A 16,173-nucleotide genomic window follows, 5' to 3' on the forward strand; every position below is an offset into this window, starting at 1 on the left:
AAGGTAATGGTCATCGGGACACGTAACAAACAAGTGGATGTCACATTTGGAGGGGAGTCCCTGGAAGTAATCAATTTGTATAAATATCTAGGGCTGGATTTCACCACCAACTACAAACAAAATGCATGTGTGGAAAGGAGGATTTTGGGAGGTCTAAAAGCCCTATATAGCTTCCAAAATAAATGTAGGAAGTCGCACCTGTGGAATTGGGAAATGAGAAAGTTTCTGTACACCATGCTTGTGCAGACTAAATCCTTTAGGGATGACCCGCTTGGGCACCTGGGCCTGTCCAAGATTCACTGGGAAAGAATAGAAACTCTACATAAACGATTCTTAATAGGGGAGTTAGGGATTAGGGCACAAACACCCTACCCCATCATGCTGGCCGAAACAGGTATGATAGCTCTAGAAGGGGAAGCATTGTGTGAATTCATGGCTTACTTGAGAAGACGGACGCCGACAGGATACCACGCAAAGTGATGGAAGCTACACAAATCACAAGTTGGTATAGAGAGGGGTTGAAGTGGATGGAATCATGGGCTATAACAACCACGGATATACCAGAAGATGCATGTGGAATAAGAGAACCCAGGAACAAAAATGCAGTTTTATAAGCAAGAAGTTAACTCAATGGACAGCTATGGAATGCAAAAATATCTCAGGGAAGACATATCAACGTTTAAAAGACATCTAATCTGCAAAATCAGAACTAGTTCACATGATGTCGAGGTAGAGAGGAGCAGATGGGCAAGACCCAAGGTCCCCAGAGAGAAAACAATCTGCAAAATCTGCCCCACACAAGAGGTAGAAAACGAGCAGCATGTACTCATGAGATGTAGAGCATACGCGCACATCAGAGAAGGATATGGGGGAAGCAGAGATCTAAAAAATCTGCTGGAACAGTCAGCCAAAACGCTAGGAAGCTACCTAAAAGAGATTTGGGAACACTGCAACAAGGTATTGGTTCTAGCTCACAAGCTAGCCCAACAAGTACTCACTACATGACAAGTCTGTAAGATTTTTCTCTCACTGGATGTAAGGGATCACAATTAGTTAATAGTGATCGCCAGTCCCATAGATCCTGAAGGGTCTCACGTGGACTTTAACACAATCCTATCATATCATCTCTCTCTCTCTCTCTCTCTCTCTCTCTCTCTCTCTCTCTCTCTCCTCAACCCCCGTTTTCTCTCTTTCTCCTACCCCTTCTTCTTCTTGCTCCCCCTCATCCTCTCTCCCTTCTGCTCATCTATCCCGATTCCCCCTTCTCTAATCTGGCCCTATCCCCTTTTCTATAGAGTGTCAAGCTGAGCCCCCAAAGTTTCATACCCCAAAAGATGATCTAAGGGGATCAAGCGCCTCAGGACCTTCTGCATCATGTCTTCCAACTAATGTGCCAACACCTTATGCGCATTATTTAAATAGCAAGGAGTATGCTATCAAATGAGAAAGACAAAAAATTAATTTCTTAAAGGCCTTTTAACATTTTTTTCTTTAATAATATGACCTTTTATAAGAATGCACAATTTTTAAAGATATGACACACACCTTGTGCTTCATGTTCCATACTCCATCCCTTGGCATCTCATCCATTGAACGATAAGAAATCTATAACAAGGATGTGCCACAAAGAAACAAAATGATATGATATGCATGCAATATTATTATTTGATACACAATTACTGAATTAAAATAAACAAATTGAAAGTTAGAGAAAAAATCACACTCACTCTTGGAGCTGGTAATATACGTGCCGGTATCTCAGTCAAAAGCCTATTTACCATTACTCCAAATTCTTTAGTGATTTCTCGACTATTCTCGATCAATCCACTAGCAATCTATAACATTTAGAGGCCAAATTGCACGATTCAAAAATAATAGTGTTAAGTCTCTCTCTCTCTCTTTCTCTCTCTCTCTCTCTCTCTCTCTCTCTCTCTCTCTCTCTCTATCTATCTATACATATATGTATATATCTATATACATATGTACATATATATATATATATATATATACATATATATACACACACATATACATACATACATACATACATACATACATACATACATATATATATATATATATACCTTGCTGCTCTTTTGCCTTTTCTTGTTGTGCATCCCACTACCTCGTTGTGCCGCTTGTTGCTTCACCTGGCTGCCTTCCTATGCCCCCCTCCACCCTTGTTGTCATGCATGTATTGGTGCCTACTGTCGTGGCATCCTAGACTGAGTCGCAACCCTTGATAGGCTTCTTGTTGTGGCACCTCTGGTTGGGTCCTTAGGTTCTTCCTGCTTGGTCTGCCCCGCCTAGGACCCCTTTGGCTCACTGGTCCTCAAAGCTGCTGTTGAGAGCAACCACAAGCTGATATACGACCTGCCCATTGAAGCTACAGATTGTGTGACAAGGGGCTTTGACCACAGGTAAGCTCGAACCTGACTACCAAGGGCTGTATGACTGTGTGTGGAAGCTCGTACTTCAAGAAGCTGCTCAAAATAAAAGAAATAGACATCCTGGCCGCTTCTCTTCACCTCCGAACCTTCATCTGAATGCTGGACAATCCGTGGTAGCCCTCTTCAGCCCACTAAGTCATTGTATCATCTCCACTCATGTAATGAAAGGTAGGAAGGGATGCACACCTTCTCCCCGTCCATAGATTTTCAGCAAAAAGAATCTTTCAATCAAGAAAAAGAAGAAGGAAGGCAGCAGTAGTAGGAGGAGGAGAGAATGGCAAAAGAGGATAAGGAGAAAGAGAGACTTAAAGAGGAGAAGAAGCAGAAAAAACAACTCATGATTGAGAATGTGAATAAATGCAGCAACGGAAGTGGCCTACAGGTTGACAGCACCACCACACAGAAGCAACCAACAAAGCCTCTGTTCAAACAGCTTCAAATCCCACACTAGCCTCTGCATCAGCCTCTACATCACCATCATCATCATCCTCAGGATCACCTTCGCCATCTTCTGCACCATCTTTAGAGGTGACAGCACACACTATCCCTGGGTGTGGCAATGTCAGGGGCAGCACCAGATTTTGTAGCAGCATGATCACCATCAGTGTTTGGATCAGGGGGAGCTCCTCTTAGCCCAACCCACTATAACCCTCCTCCATAGTATACCTCAACTCTATCACACTCAGCCACCTTTCCCCACCTCAATTGGTCCCATCATGCCCACATTCCAATTCCGCCCCACTAGTCTCCACTCCCGCCCCGCATCATCTAGTCCCCATTCACACCACATCCCTACACACTTCATGGTCACACGATCCCATCAGACTCCTGGGATCATGCCCTCCTAGAGATACACTCCCTCCACACACAGGTGGTGGAGTAGGCCGTCTCATCCACAGCTTGAGCCAGGAGATATCACAACTTTGGACGGAGATGGCATCCATGGTGACAGCCCCACGCAGTGGACAGTGGTAGAGGCCGTTGAGGCACAAATAGCAACCATGCAGTCAACCAGTGCAGAGACTACCAAATAGGCAGATGTTGCAAAACGGGAGCCTACAAAGGCCACCATTTGGCCACCATTATAAAGCAGAAGCAGAGGGCCAACAAGGCTCTCAATGTCAGAGTACATGCCGTTTCTCACATAGCTACAACCCCCATGGATGATGCGATAGGCTTCGTGACTTCCACCCTTCGGGTTTAGGAGCATCGGATTGAGGGAGGCTAGCACATTGGCCTGGACCACAAATGAGAGCAGCCTCTCATCATTCGCTTCAAAGACACCCAAGCCCACCTCGCGGCATTGTGCAGATGCTCAGTCTTACATACCACCTAGAGATCTACTTAGATGAGGATCTTACAGCCATTCGAGTGAAGGAGAGGAAGGGAAGTGGGAAGTAGTTTGAGAGGGGCGGCTCTTGATAGGTGCCCGTTGTTTGGAGAAGGGAACTCCTGGTAGTGACCTTTGGTCTGGCCAAAAGGGCTCTATGGCAGCACCCTCCAATCCCACAGCCGTTAAGGTCCTTCGTTCTCCAACTAACAAGCAACACGTACAGCAAACAGTTCAGTCCCTCCAGGACAAGGCAATCGTGGGCAGAATTGCAGGCCTCACACCCGCAAGGAGACAGGTGTGAGAGTGGATCCAGGCGATCTTGGCACTAGATGGCAACCACATTTATGAAGTCACCATCTACGAAAGAGGCGAGCTGCCCCGCTACAGCATTGACACTTGTGGAGTAGAGTCCCATCCTCCTTGGCCCGCATTTGGTGCTTCCCTTCGTACCATGGCTTTACAGTGGAGGACATGGACATGACACACCATGTTCCCCGTTTTCTGGTTACGCTTCACTTCTCGAGGCTCCCAAAGGAATATAGAGCCATCCTCCCCTCCATTGGTTGAGCATTTGGCACTGTGCTGGAGTCTCCGCCAGATTCGGCTGCATCAATAGAATCAGACTGGTGGTTGAGAGCCAAGAGTCCCTCTTAGAGCTTGGATCCTCCTAGAGACCCTTGAAGGGGGTACACTTCGCCAGTAGGTGGAGATTTCTCGCTTACCAGGCCAGTGTCTTTGTTGCTGTGACAGATGGGTCACCTAGCCAGAGATTGCCCCTGCAGTCGAGCTCCTCCCCCCCACCCTCGCAGAGCAGGCAGAGTTAGCAGGCTAGAGCCCGGCACCCCCCCAGATAGGAGCAGCAGGAGTCTTAAACCCCCTGGGTACCCCTTCAGAAGGGGATTGGACCCTAGTTAAAAAGAAAAAGAAACCAAGCAAACAAGCTCGAAAGCGCCGCAGGCAAAAGGCAAGCAGCAAAGAGAGAGAGAGAGAGAGAGAGAGAGAGAGAGAGAGAGAGAGTATTTCGAGACGCACCAAAGGAGGAGCAGTAGCAGGAGCCCATACGTGGAGACCCACCCTCGAGCGGCAGGGGCCACTACTCAGCCAGGTGATCCTCCCATGATGGAGGTACATCGTCCACATTCACCCTTGTATCAGTAGCGAGCTCCAAGAGCTCCTGATGCTGCGATGGCGGAAGCTGCGGACGTTAGCTTGACAGCGGTTGAGGAGGAGCGGATTCAAAGCCTCCAACGAGCCTGATCACCAGGGGACGCCTACGGTCGCCCCTACTCCCCCCGCCCCTCTCCCCCCTAGATGCCTCCTCTCAACTCCACCCCCTTCCTCTTGGGTTTCCCCCGCCCCCCCCCCCTCGCCCCTCTTGCTATGGTCATCCTCACCACCTGTCCCCCTCCCGCCGCTCACGGACAGTGGCTCCATACTTTTATGATAAGGGTGAGCTTATCCCACAACGAGCAGTTTGGATGGGATTTAAGATGGGAGAGTCCAAGATTGGGATCCTGAACGTGTATACTCATTGTGTAGACCGCACCGGCTGGCCTTCTAGAGGACGCTGTCAGAGTGTCTTCCGGATGTAGACTCCTAGATTGTTGGACGGACTTTAACAACGTGGAGTTTGAGGAGGACAAGCAGGACGGTGCCTCCTTCTCTGAGATGCCAGCAGCAAAGCAGGGCACCTGGAAGTTCATCTTCACGACGATTAGTGGTAGAGACCCGTGGTGAGAGCAATAGTTCAGCAGGATACCTAACACGCTCCTCTTCTCTTTTAGGTAGAGGAGACATGATGGACTACTTAAGAGGCTACACCACTTCTCCGTTGGGGACTGGGCACTACACAGAGGCGGCTCCACCAGCATTAGGAAAAAAGGGAGCTCATTTTGGGGCCTTTTAGAAGAGAGAGAAAATAGGCTCTCAACCAATCAGGAGTGGGCCAACGTAACGTTGAAAATTCAACAAAAGAAGATGAAAATAAGAAAAAGAAATAGTACTATATGTTCGTAGAAGCATGTCACATTAATGAGGTGATCTAATTTGAATCTTTTAAAAATTTATTTTCTGTGCAGAATTTGGTGATTCTGACACCGCAGACGCGTCCGGAATGGCCCAAAACCCCAAAAACGGCACTGGAAACGCTGGAATCGGACATCCGGAGGCCCGGAAACGGCCAAAAAAGGCCGAAAAGTGGGATTTGCAGCAAAACGCGATCTGGCACCTTTGGAAATTTCAAAAGGTGCCAGATCGCGTTTTGCTGCAAATCCCACTTTTCGGCCTTTTTTGGCCGTTTCCGGGCCTCCGGATGTCCGATTCCAGCGTTTCCAGTGTCGTTTTTGAGGTTTTGGGCCGTTCCGGACGCGTCTGCGGTGTCAGAATCACCAAATTCTGCACAGAAAAGTGTTGCTCTTATATGAACATTGAATGTAAAGCATGTGAAACAATATATTTATTCCTTTTCACACTGACATTTTTCACGCAAGTATCCATATTTTCTTGCTTTTGTAGAGAGAGAAAAGAGAAAATAGTGAATTTCTTACAGGGCCCCAAAATGAGCTCCCTTTTTTCCTAATGGATTCTGGTAGGCACCATGTCAGACCACTCTCCAGCAGTACTCCACTTAGAGCAGCCTTGCCGAGGTCTTCCCCAAAAGGGGGTCCGCATTCCAGAGGACCTCCTATAGGATGGGGAGATTCAGCAAGTCATGGAAGAGATTTGACAGTAGTCAGAGAAAGCACCTTAGGAGGGCTGGGCTTCGTGGGTGGCCAACGCGATCCAGAGGAGCAGTGAGGAGTTACAGCAGACGAAGGAGGGCTCTTCAGAAGCACGAGAGAGCCAGAGTTCAGCAGGATATCTAGCAGCCTCCTCTTCTCTTTCGGACAGAGGAGACATGATGGACTACTTTAGAGGCTACACCACTTCTACATTGGGGACTGGGCATTGCACAGAGGCGGGATTTTGGCAGGCACCACGATGTCAGACCACTCTCCAGTAGTACTCCATTTAAGGCAGCCCCGCCGAGGTGTCTTCCCCAAAAGGGGGTCCGCATTCTAGAGGACCTCCTGCAGGACGGGGAGATTCAACAGATCAAGGCAGAGATTTGGCAGTAGTCAGAGACGACACCTTAGGAGGGCTAGGCTTCGTGAGTGGCCGACGCGATCTAGAGAAGCAGTGAGGAGTTACAGAAGACGGAGGAGGTCTCTTCAGGAGCACGAGCGAGCACTGCGGAGAGACCTCACCTCCATAGAGAGGCTCAAGGAGCAGGACCCACGATCCCAGTGGCTTAGTGGCAGGTTTGAGAGCGTGTGCCTTGAGATTTAGGAGGGTTTCAAGACAGAGAGATTCAACAGGCTGAGTTCTCTCACTCCTCCCGGGCCCAATGGGTACAGTAGGGGGACCGGATGACAAAGCAGTTCTTTTAGACCATTGGGCCCCGATCGGCAGGCACGCAGTTGCAGCGTCTACGGGATCCCCAAGGCATTATGCACACTGATCCGCAGGAGATTTAGATTTGACCATAGGTTTTTATAGCTAGCTCTTTCTGACAGAGAGGATGACTCCAGCTTGACTTATGGCCCATTAGTTAGTTTGGGATCACGTTCCGACGGTAGGAGGAGCCTTTCACGGATGAGGAGCTTTGGAAAGCCCTCAAGGCTCTCTCGACCCAGAAGTATTCTAACAAGGATGGCTTGACTCCGGCCTTCTTCCGGAACTTCTGGGAGATCATCTCCACTCTTTCTGCGTAGCCTACTGGGAGATCTTCGACACGGGCTCCCTTCCTCAGGCCCTGAGCAAGGGGTGGATTTGTTTGATCCCAAAAGGGGGAGATAGGGCAGACATCCGAGGCAGTGGAGACAGATCACTTTGCTTGATATTCCATACAAGATCCTCGCCAAGGTCTTGAGTTTGCAGTTACGGCCCCAGCTTACTGACATCATCCACGACACACAGACCGGGATCGTTCGAGAGCGCACCATCTTGGACAACATCTTCACATTCTAGGAGGCACTGGATTGGTCCAAGGAGTCGTCATATCCGTTGGCCGTCCTCTTGGATTTTAAGAAGGCTTACCACAAGGTGAAGTGGTCTTTCTTGGAGGGTGCTATGCAGAGATTGGTTTCTCAGACAAATGGATTAGAGGAGTTTCTATGCTTTATGCGGGGAGCTCTAGTTAGATGCTTATCGCTGGACACACAGGCGAGGCCTTTCCTCTCTCTTGCTTGGTCCGCCAGGGCTGCCCCCTTGCTCCTTTCCTCTTCTTGTTTGTGGCGGACGCTTTGGGCTACTACTTGATCACGGTGGCGGGCATCACAGGGTTGAGGCTCCCAATCAGACAGGAGGAGGAGTTGCTAGACTCTGAGTTTGCGGATGACACGGCCTTGTACGTAGAGGGCACCACAGCGAGCTTGGAGAGAGTTAGGGGAGCCCTGGCTATCTTACTGCGAGGCCTCGGGTGCGTGGATCAAGTGGACAAAATCCATAGGTTTCTTCACAGACTCTGAGAAGACACAGGGGATTCGAGAGTGGGGGAGCGACTTTGGCTTCCGCTAGATATCGCGGGGCTAGACAGCGAGATACCTCGGATGTCAGATGGGTATTGATATTACAACAAAGCAACAGATCGCCCCGGTCCTCGAGAGTTTCCGCGCAAGCTTCTCTACTGGAGCTCCGCCAAACTCTCCCTAGCAGGCCGTGCCTTAGTGGCAAACCAGATCCTTCTTGCCACGGCTTAGTATATCACCTCCAGCTAGTGTTTTCACAGAGGGTCCATTGGGCAACTCCGATGGCTGGTTTGAAACTTCCTTTGGGCACGATCGGACGGCACGAGAGCCCCAGTCGCTTGGCAGACGGTGATCATGCCACATGCATTGGGAGGCTTGGGTATCATTGATCCAGAAATGCAGAGCAAAGCCCTCTTGGGCAAGTTGGTTGTGTGCGGCCCCACCCCAAGTGCAGAGCCTTGGAAGCTTCTCTTACAACGAGGGCTTCTCAAAAACACCCCACGCACTAGGGGGGGCAGTGGCAGCATTCACACAGATGGATATTCTCAGAGGCTCCCCTTACATGGAAGGGTTCGCCCTTGATGAGGAGCCTCCATAGGGTCTGGTAGAGATTAGCAGGGGGCCTCTTTCGCGCTCAGCCCTAGTGCAGAGAGGAGTTCGAGCGTCAACCCTTCTTTGGCACCCGGAGATCAAGGATCTGGATGGGCGTATGCTCGCGTAGCGGACTCACATTGGTTGGGCTCAGTGGGATAGTGGACCGGCCCGCTCCTTTGGCAAATGGAGCAGATTACCCATGGAGGCAAAGGCAGAGGCGACGCTTGGTGTCTTAGCATATTTGCGAGGGGCATGGTAGTGGATGAGAGAGATTGACCTAGCCATCCCTGAGTCTTGGTGGGAGGGACTTCGCATGTGGATGGATCACACATCGATGGGATTCATTGGTAGATGATTAGAGTGGTGGGACATTTGGGGAAGGAGTGGCACATTGATTCTCCCAGAATCCCAGAGTAGAAAGTGCCTCTGGTTTTGGGAGGGTAGGCCCTTGAGGGACGTCCAGTGGTGAAGAGTGATTCTAGCCCTCTAGGGGCAGCCTTGCCAAGTAGGTGGACGAGGTGCCCTTCTTTTCCTACACTACACAGATTGGTAGGAGGCTTCAGATGGACTCTTCGACTTGGACCCCTTCGAGGGAAAGCATTGGGTGGCCCAGAGAGTGCCCCAGAAGGGGTCCGTTCCAGGTTTTGGACGCGGTTATGGTCCAATTTGTGGCCAAGGAAGATCTCCTACTTCTTCTGGCTGGCCACCCACGGAGGCTTGCCCATCGGCCCGTGGTTGGAGCAAATGCGGGTGGAGGGGCAGTGTCATTGATGCTCTGCTGGGTTTTTGGAGATGATCCCTCACTGCCTCTCGAGCTATCGCAGCGCAGCAAGGATTTGGATGGGAGCCCTCAAGATTATGACCCGTATGCAGAGCCTTCAAAGGGACTATACATGGGGGATGGTCGCCTAGTTGACAGAGGGAGGACACGTGTTCTAGAGTGATGAGATCTCCCAAACTTACCAGATACAGGGTCAGAGCATTCAGAGAATAGAGCTCCATGAGGCGGTCCCTCTTGATAACCTCATTCCTCATTCTCCTCCAGAGGACAGTGTATGGGAGATGGTAGCCAGTATCACGGCGTGGAACATTTGGGTTGCTCGCTGCAGTCTAGTGATGGGTGAGTATCCGGTTCCACCCATGGCTACCTTGGTCGCCATCTGGCAAGATATCATCTACACCCTCCGCTCCACCTGAGAGCGTGGGACCTCAGGCTCTAGGGCGACTGTCGCGAGACGCGCTCGATTCTGCAAGGCTTGGCCTACAGGAGTTTTTTACGTATTCACTCCGCGAGGGATTCGCTGGTTGTATAGTCCCCCCACCTAGCTATTAGCCCCAGTACTAGAGATCCCCTAGGCACTGAGCTGGGTTTCTCTGGAACATGCCGGTTTTTTCTTTCATCCTTTTTCCAGTTTTTTTCATACTCGGCACCTTCAGGGCTGCTGTTTTGTATGAAGTCTTTCGAGCATTAATAGAAGGTTCTTTTCTTTGCCCAAAAAAGCATGGCTAATGGAGATGCTGACAGAGAGCCTACTACTAAGGTGAAATAGAATTGCTCCTTCAAGCACTAATGGTAGATGGATTGTCAGAACATGTAGCATCAAAAATGAAGATAAGAAAAGAAAAGAAACCCTATCTTACTTGTAAGAGAACGTGAGACCGAAGCACCTCTCATGAGGCTAGCTAGCCATAGCTAGGTTTTGTCCTTCTCCCACACATAAGGACATATTATTGAAACTACCAAACAACAATGAATGATATGTACTCACCTGGCGTGCTTCAAAATGCAGCTGAAATCCATTCTTATATTGCCTAGGAAAGAGGTGTTAGAAAAGTAGTGGGAGGTTGCTTGGTTGAGACCAAGCAGCCGAAGATTCACCTCTAGATCACAAGATAATGGAACACAACTCAAAGAAGGCAACTTTGATGTAAAGAAGGAAACTTAGATCTACAAGAGAACTCTAGTGTACAGCCAAGATAGAGTAGATATATAGATAAGTCTCAAGTATGAAAACTTGCCATCATACGTACCAACACCTCTAGAAACAATCCCTGAGGTATGGCCAAAACAAGGCTCTATTTTGCTGCACCCTTTGAAGGAAACTACTCCTCTTTTGTCACATGCTTCTCTATAGGCTTCCATAGCTGCTCCAGGCTGAGCACTCCTTGTAAAGAACTGATTTCTCACGAATGCAAATGTGTGCAATGCATACAAAATTTGAATGCCAATTGGCCCTCCAATAGGGAAGAGCGCCCTCGTGAGAGTACCTGTTTCTATTTCGACCTACATGCAAGGTGGGAGGTGGGAGAGAGATGGCGGATGAATGCAAGGTGAATAGAGAATGCTACGTGAGATTTACAATGAAAGGGTGATACCCTTTCATTAATGTTTTTTGAGATCACTCAAGTTCCATCTTCCCATTTACACCTACCCTAGCCTATGACCCATGCATCTACCATTCAATGCATCTTAATGCACCCTTCCCTTCCTATTGCCCCCAGGACCTAGACACGTGTGTGCACATATTTATTGATAAAATATAAGCATCACATGTCCAAATTTGATGCCGTCTGAAGCAGTGGCTACAGCTCGACTAGTCCTATCTACTCAAATGATCCACCGCCATAACAAATCGGTCGGTGTCCATCATGAATACAAATACATGTTACACCATTGGCGTATAATATAAAATAATGTTTTAATGTCTGCTAATCACGGATTAGTGATTTCTCTTGTCATGACACTCCTGCAAAGATAACCTTCAATGGTGTATTGCAAACAAAGATCCCTTTCCTGCACCACTTATGCTCTCCTACTGTGTGTAGGTCTACACCTAGGTGTACTGTACATGTCTGGACTTTTGGTCCTGTAAGGTCACTATGTGTTACTATTGATGTAGTAATATTACTAGGTTTGTCGCTGCAATGTTGCCATTCGGCGTCCATAATGCTCTCCAGAAGATTGTTGGTTTGCAGGTTGGAGTGTCCAAAGGAGTGCTTAGTTCTCACCCCTGTTTAGTGAAATGCCTCCAAGGGAGGCCTTTAGAATTGGCTGACCCAACCAGTTAATCATTTGCTCCTTGCAAGGTGTTGTACTACTGGCCTTCTCCTGCTATGCATCGCCTGTTGCATAGACTTTCTTGGCTGATATGATCCTGCCTTTGCTAGGCTGACTCTAGGGCTTAGCAAAAGCGCCTATTCTTCTTGCCCACATGGCAGCCTGCATGCTGCCCATGTGGCCCCTACATATCTCCTCATATTTGCCCCTGTGGCAATCTCTCTCTGCTGACATGGCATCTCTTAGACCCTTAGCATCTTGCTGGTACCCTCCCGTATGTCCTCCTCATTTGGGGGTATGTGTGGATCTATATGTGCGAGAGCATACATTTATACTACGGTCTACACCCGTTGTTGGGGATGTCGTAGCTAGTCCTTGCTATGCATGATGGAGTTTACCTTTTGAGCAAGCGTCATGAGATTGAAACTGCAAGATGTGTCGTGTTTTCGGGGAATGAGTCGGGCATAAGCATCTTTAAAGAAAATGAAGGACTAAAGTATTGCTAAATTGCTCAAAGAATCTTTTCATAGAGTATCCAACATCAATCATGGAAAGAGCATAAGGGTAACACTGTACATGAGATAGCTTTAATAGGCCAAAGAAAAATGGATAGTTTAAACTTCTCATCGAAGCCAACAAGGGCCATTGTCAACAAGGCCCACCAAAGCCACATGACATGGAATGTACCTGCATCTCTATCTCTCCAAATTCCAAAAAGATATAGTGAGGGGGTGTTAGGAACTGCACTATTCTAAAGAGGACTATAAAGAGCACAGGGACCAACCCTTGAAGTGCACTCAAGTTTTTCCACTAATCAACCATCATGGTACCGAATATGGCTAACAGAGCCCCTTGAGTCTATGCATGAGTTTTTCTTATTGGAAGCCTAACTAATATAAAGGCAGCCCTTCCCCTGCCATTCTCTTCACTTGTTGCAGCCCTGAGGGGGCCCAAAAGGGCTCCTATCCTAGGCTGGACCTAAACCTATCCCTAAACCTAAGACGGAAACACTACCTTACGGTTCTCCAGTGGGTACTAGTGAACAAGGGCTGATCTTCCTACTTGACCTTAGAACGTACTCGATCATTCCCCCAAACTGCCGGAATATCTGGCTCCACCGTTGTTGCCGATCACTCCATTGCACACTAGGCATTGTCTGAAGCCACTTAAGGGCTTGGTGATCTATCTTCACCATGAAAGTCCATCCGTATAGGAAAGGCTTCCAATGTTTTAATGCCTGGATGACACCGAGGAGCTCTCTATCATACACTGAATAGTTCTTTTCAGCATCATTAAGCTTTCTGCTGTAATATGCCATAGGCCTATCCTCTTGCTGTAAAACTACCCCTATGGTGACATTGCTAGCATATGTGATTACCAGAAATGGATCATCCCAAGAGGCGATCTTCATAACTGGTGCCATTGTGGCCAACCGTTGCAAGTCATGGAAGGGTTGCAAAGCTTTGCCTGTGACTTCAACTTTTTGTCTGCGTGTCTTTACCCCCTTGAGAAAATCTGTAAGAGGGGCTATGTATGTTGAGAAACCCTCCATGTGCGAGCTGTATGCTTGACACAAACCCACAAAGGAACGGATCTCCTGAGCTGTCGTGGGGACAGCCCAACTTGTGATAGCTTGGGTCTTCTCAGGGTCCAATCGAATCCTTTGAGCACTAATGATGTAGCCCAAATACTCAATTTCCAGCAATCCGAATTCACTTTTCTTTGCATTGAGGTATAGCTGGTTATCACGTAATAACTGTAGGACACATCACACATGGCTGCTCTGACCGTAGCGGAAAAGATAAGGATATCATCGAGAAAGATGAACAGGCACTTCCCAATATACTCAGCAAATACCCTTGACATCATCTTGTTGAATGTTGGTGGTGCATTCTTCAAACCAAAGGGCATAACGATGAACTCGTAATGAGCTTGCTTTGTTCGGCAAGCTGTCTTTGGGATGTCAACTTCGAAAATTTGGACTTGATGGTAGCCACTCTTGAGGTCAATCTTTGAGAAAAAATTTGCACCATTGAGTCGTTCCAAGATGTACTCGATGCTAGGCATAGGAAAACTTGTTGCTTACTGTAAGCTTGTTGAGTGCTTTGTAGTCGACACATAGTCGTGCAGACTTATCCTTCTTTGCCACAAATAGAATGGGTGCAACAAAAGGCGAAGAAGAAGGTCTAATAAACCCTGTGCGCAGTAATTGAGACAATTGTTGCTCTAACTCCCCCTCCATAGACTTGGAAAGTCGATACGAGAACTTACTTGGAGGTCTCGAGTCCGCAGAAGTGGATCAATGTGATCGGTTGGAAGGAAAATGGGGTGGCACATCATCCTAGAGCATGATGTCTTGGAACTCTTGGAGTAGATCCACCATTGATTGCCCCATCAGAGGAGTGGCTTGAACTGCAATGATTTGGCACTGGACGTAGACAGGTGCACACATGGCACCCTTGCAGGCGGCGGGACCTGCTTGAATGTGATCACCGCATATCTCGGTAGGCTCAGGTAAACCTTCCACAATCGTGAAGGTGTCTTGCCGCCAATCAGGCGTCGAGACATGCTCATAGAACCACTGAATCCCGAGGATCATGTCGCATCCCATCAGAATCAAATCCCACGTAAATATGGCCTTTGAATGGAGAAAGTGAACTGGAGGGCCTTATATGCGTGATGTGTGTGCACAAGCCAGGTGTAAACCCGTCCATTGCAAGCTCGTGAGGCACTAAGGTGCACCCCACTGTCTTGGCAAGCTGAGGGGAGATGGCATCTTTTGAACTCCCCATATCAAATAGGACAATAAACTAATGCCCGTTAGCTATGCCGTACGCTCGAATGAGAGCCTTCTTTTGATCTGAGAAATCGCCCTCCTTCTTATCTTGAAAGACCACCGTGGGAACGACGTTCAAAGCATGGAAGACGGCATTTGTAGCTGAGGATGGAGGCGGGGTTGGAAGTGCCAATACATTAGCAACGGACGAAGTAGGTGCTTTCGCAGCCTTTTCGGCAAGCCACTTCAGACAATCCTTCTTGCTATGCCCGCAATGAAAGCAGCAATGTTCTTGGTGGTACCCATTTTGCTCGTCGGGCTGTAGATAGCCTCCCGTAATACCCACTTTAGCCTTCTCATCCGGAGTCTGCTTTGGCTTGGACTCCTCCTTTTGACCAGAAGCCTAGCCGTCTTTCTTTTGGAATTGGTTGTCCTTCTTCTGATCCTTACCCGCTGTGTTGTTTGACTGCTGGGGGGCTTTGGAATCTTTCTAGACTTGCTTGGGCTTTCCCCCATTCAGCATCATCTCTTGATTCTGTGTGAGAGTCAACGCCTGCTCGTAATCCAGCGAGTCGAAGTTCCAAATGGTATAACGGATGTTCGTGTCCAATCCTCGAATAAATTGCTTCATCTTGGTGCTCTCCGTTATGCCCAACTCCTGCGCCAGCGTGATGACCTTGTTACTGTATGTCAACACATGCAAAACCATTCTGGGAGAGATAAGAGAACTCATCCTCCAGGTTAAGCATATATTGGGGTGGGATAAAACGGGCTTTGAGGTCAGCCACAAACGTTGCCTACACGAAATTCGTCTTAAACGTTGTTGGGCACCAAGTCACCGCCTCACCCGTAAGATGAGGGCAAGGTGGACTTTATCTTGCTCATATTGAATCCACGCTGACGGAAAATGAGCTACAAGCTGGTGAATAAATTGCAAAATTGCTGAATGGTCACACTTGCCATCATACTTAACAAAATTTGGAGTGGACTGAGTGAGTGGTATTACCTTTCTTGATGATGAAGTTGTGGTGGTGATGGCTGTTGCGCTCAAACTTGCCTGCATAGCGGCTAACATTTGTTTGTGTTGGAGAAGCATTGCCTCTCGATCTAGTTTTTGTTGCCTCTCTGCCTAGGCGAGCTCTGCGCGTCGCAGTGCCTCTTCATTTTTGCATTCCTCAAGCATCAACAAGAGTAGTTTTTTGAAATCTGTGGTTCCTCTTTCTTCTAGTGGCTTTTCTACTTCTTTTTCCTCCAGACATCGTTTTGTCTAGTCCAGTTGTCTTCTACTTTCTTCTAGCTGGGATGAATGTTCTTTAAGCTGCTGCAAGAGGACCCGATTCTGCTCTAGAAGATTCACCATCACGTCTTGAGCACTTGGCGGAAGCATATCTTGTTGCTAGTCTTTCTCCTCTTCAAAGTCTTCAAGGTTGAAATCTTTTCCTGACCCTTCCATG

The 16,173-nt window shown here is 48.2% G+C and overlaps 1 protein-coding gene across 1 annotated transcript in view; it reads right to left on the bottom strand.

Moving 5' to 3' along the window:
* LOC147892295 (protein argonaute 1A-like) overlaps positions 1-16,173 on the bottom strand; it is an 87,566-nt gene that overhangs the window by 30,448 nt on the left and 40,945 nt on the right. The window contains exons 9-10 of the mRNA XM_087388292.1: positions 1,728-1,835; positions 1,546-1,605 (exon numbers count right to left, since the gene is read on the bottom strand). Coding sequence (XP_087244418.1) covers positions 1,546-1,605; positions 1,728-1,835 — 168 coding nt within the window. The remainder of the gene's footprint in view (positions 1-1,545; positions 1,606-1,727; positions 1,836-16,173) is intronic.

This window comes from Dipteris shenzhenensis, chromosome 17, assembly GCF_047967505.1.
Source record: "Dipteris shenzhenensis isolate YYH24624 ecotype China chromosome 17, Dip_SZ_1.0, whole genome shotgun sequence".
Lineage (NCBI taxonomy): Eukaryota > Viridiplantae > Streptophyta > Polypodiopsida > Gleicheniales > Dipteridaceae > Dipteris > Dipteris shenzhenensis.